We start from the raw sequence: 2,436 nt of genomic DNA, 5'->3' as shown, positions 1-2,436 counted from the left end.
GAGCAGGTATTTTCTTCACATAATTAACAATGGGATTGTTCTACTTTTAAAATTACTACTAAGATTTTCTTTCATTAAATTTTGAAGGGTCATCCGGTTCATGCTACTATCTGGAAGAATCGTATTGACACTAACAGAGCAAAGATCAACGAGGGTTCTATATATGCTTTTAGCAATTTTAAAGTTATAGATGCAACAAAATATCGGCCAGTCAACAATGAAATTAAAATTATTTTTTATACAATACAAAATTAAAGGAGATGGAAGGTGCATCGGATAATTTTCCAGATTACTACTTCAAGTTTGCTAGCAAAGATACCCTACAAGAACAGCTAGAAAAGGACCAACAATGCTCAGGTATGTTGATAGTCATATTCTTACTTCAAAGTGGTCAATTCAATTATAAAGCCATTTGTTGGTAGTTGTATTAATATATTCCAAATGAATAACTTCCTAACTTTTTAAGTCTTTAATCTTCAAATTTGCAGATGTTATTGGCTTACTTACCAAGAGTAAGCCAATACAATCAAGGATAACAAAGAAGAAAACACCTTTAGATATACGTGCAATTGAAATTCTAATGCAAGAGTAAGTGTATATCCATGCATCAACTTTTCACAGAAGGGTAAAGACAGTTTTCTTCCACTTATGTTTGTTATTACCATTAATTACTTTCGAATGAATTATTCAGGCATGATAAAATCAGAGTATCATTATGGGGAAGATTAGCTCATCATTTAAGTGAGGATGTAATTGGCAATCAAACAATTATTATTGTTACCTCAACAATGGTGCAAAAATTCAACGGTAAGTTGAATATGTTTACATCTCCTTTTTTTCATACCACCAAGATAATAAATCTAACTGATTTATTGTTCATTAAATAGGTCTGTGCCTAAAGTCAACTAGCGCCACAAGAGTACATACCAATCTAGATATACCCGAGACTTGGGAACTTCGTGGCAGGTATTAAGCATAATTTGTAGGTACTGGTCCTATAGAAGTTCATAATATATCTTCATTTACTAACATTTATTTATAGCCACTCCATTGAAGAAACTTCAAAAAAATGATGGAGATAGATAAAAGTACTCAATGGACACTGGAAGATCAAATGTTTTACAGAAGGATAACCTTAAGAGAACTTACTGGAATCAGGCACGACAACCCAACAGATGAGTTAATGAATCAGAAAATCTTCTAAGATACGATATTGTAGAAGCCTCCAAGACCTACAGATGTGTTTGACATATTTGTATGAGTGGCTAAATATCCTTTAAAGAGCTATACTTTTCTTCATCAACTTGCAGGACATTGTGTTCACAACAATAGCTACAATTGATCGATGACAAGAAAATATTCAATGGTGGTACATGTCATGTGATGTTTACAACAAAATTGCTACGAAAGAATCACATAATAATTATTGCAAGAATTGTGATACGTATCCAGAAGGTGTAACACCTAGGTAAGCATATTCTCTTGATTTGGCCATCATTATGTACTATCACATTTGCGGGGCTGAAAGAATGCTCAATACATCAGTCTCATTCCTGTTGGGTTCCTTAGATGGAAAATTTGAAGAAGTCCCAAAGATTATACAAGAATTATGTGGACAAAGACTTATCTTTCGATTCAAACTCAACAATAAGAACCTCTCTCTGGCATGCAAAACTATGCAGTAAAAATAATATTCGTGCCTAATGAAAAGCTTGAGAAGCGATACTTAGAGGATAAAGTTGAAGAGGTGATGGTCTATTAAACTATCAAATATATTTAAACACCAATTATTATACTCTTTTATATGGAACTATTGAAGCAGCTATTTACAATTCTTGATCCATTGTGCTCAACAAGATTTGATGGACGATGAAGTGGACGACATGTTAAAACAAGAAACAAAGAAACTGAATGAGCCAGTTAAAAAGGTGACTGAATACTTCACCATACAAACTTTTCTTTACATAAATTTGTCCCTTAATTCATCCATTTATGTGATTTTTGCAGGTACAAATCAGTAAATGTGAATTTAGCAAAAACGTATGTGAGTTGGTCACTGTGAAAGAGGAGCCAGAAGAGAAAAGCAATGGGAGTATAATACATCAGAAGGAGCATCAATATAAAAGCTCATCAAGAAGTGTCGATGGCGGGAAAAGGAGGGGAAGATCTGTTGTATTACCAGACTCGGAAGATGAAGAAAATAAAAATAGTAGATCTGAAAAACAGAAAAAGCAGTGCCCAAAAGTACCAGAAGTGTTCATGCAAAAAACAAAAGGACAAAAGTTGAACATGAAGGCTCAGATGTTTGTAACGCCAAAGATAAAAGTATCATCTATGTAGCCATAAGGATGGCATGAAGTTTGACTAAAAAGTCTAACAACACCAAGACCAAAGGTACTGATGTAAAATTTGAGGACACAGATCAACTGGAAGATC

At 33.7% G+C, this 2,436-nt stretch overlaps 1 protein-coding gene across 1 annotated transcript; it reads left to right on the top strand.

The window, feature by feature from the left end:
- The first annotated feature begins 260 nt into the window (after window positions 1-260).
- LOC147985762 (uncharacterized) lies at window positions 261-1,204 on the top strand. Its single transcript, XM_087541731.1, has 5 exons — window positions 261-357; window positions 489-588; window positions 692-807; window positions 888-966; window positions 1,057-1,204. Exons 1-5 carry the CDS (start codon window positions 261-263, stop codon window positions 1,202-1,204), a joined length of 540 nt encoding a protein of 179 aa, XP_087397857.1.
- Window positions 1,205-2,436: the final 1,232 nt, after the last annotated feature.

This window comes from Triticum urartu, chromosome 2A (assembly GCF_056163025.1).
Source record: "Triticum urartu cultivar PI428250 chromosome 2A, HENAU_Tu73, whole genome shotgun sequence".
In the NCBI taxonomy this organism is placed as follows: Eukaryota; Viridiplantae; Streptophyta; class Magnoliopsida; order Poales; family Poaceae; genus Triticum; species Triticum urartu.
Note: the sequence above shows the minus strand (reverse complement) of the source record. Positions and strands in the feature narration are given on the sequence as shown.

What these genes read in the sequence shown, in the direction of transcription:
- LOC147985762 (XM_087541731.1), top strand. Translation starts at nt 261, where the DNA reads ATGGAAGGTGCATCGGATAATTTTCCAGATTACTACTTCAAGTTTGCT. An exon ending in AAAGGACCAACAATGCTCAG is followed by an intron (nt 358 to 488) that starts GTATGTTGATAG and finishes TCAAATTTGCAG; the next exon opens with ATGTTATTGGCTTACTTACC. An exon ending in ACTTGGGAACTTCGTGGCAG is followed by an intron (nt 967 to 1,056) that starts GTATTAAGCATA and finishes ACTCCATTGAAG; the next exon opens with AAACTTCAAAAAAATGATGG.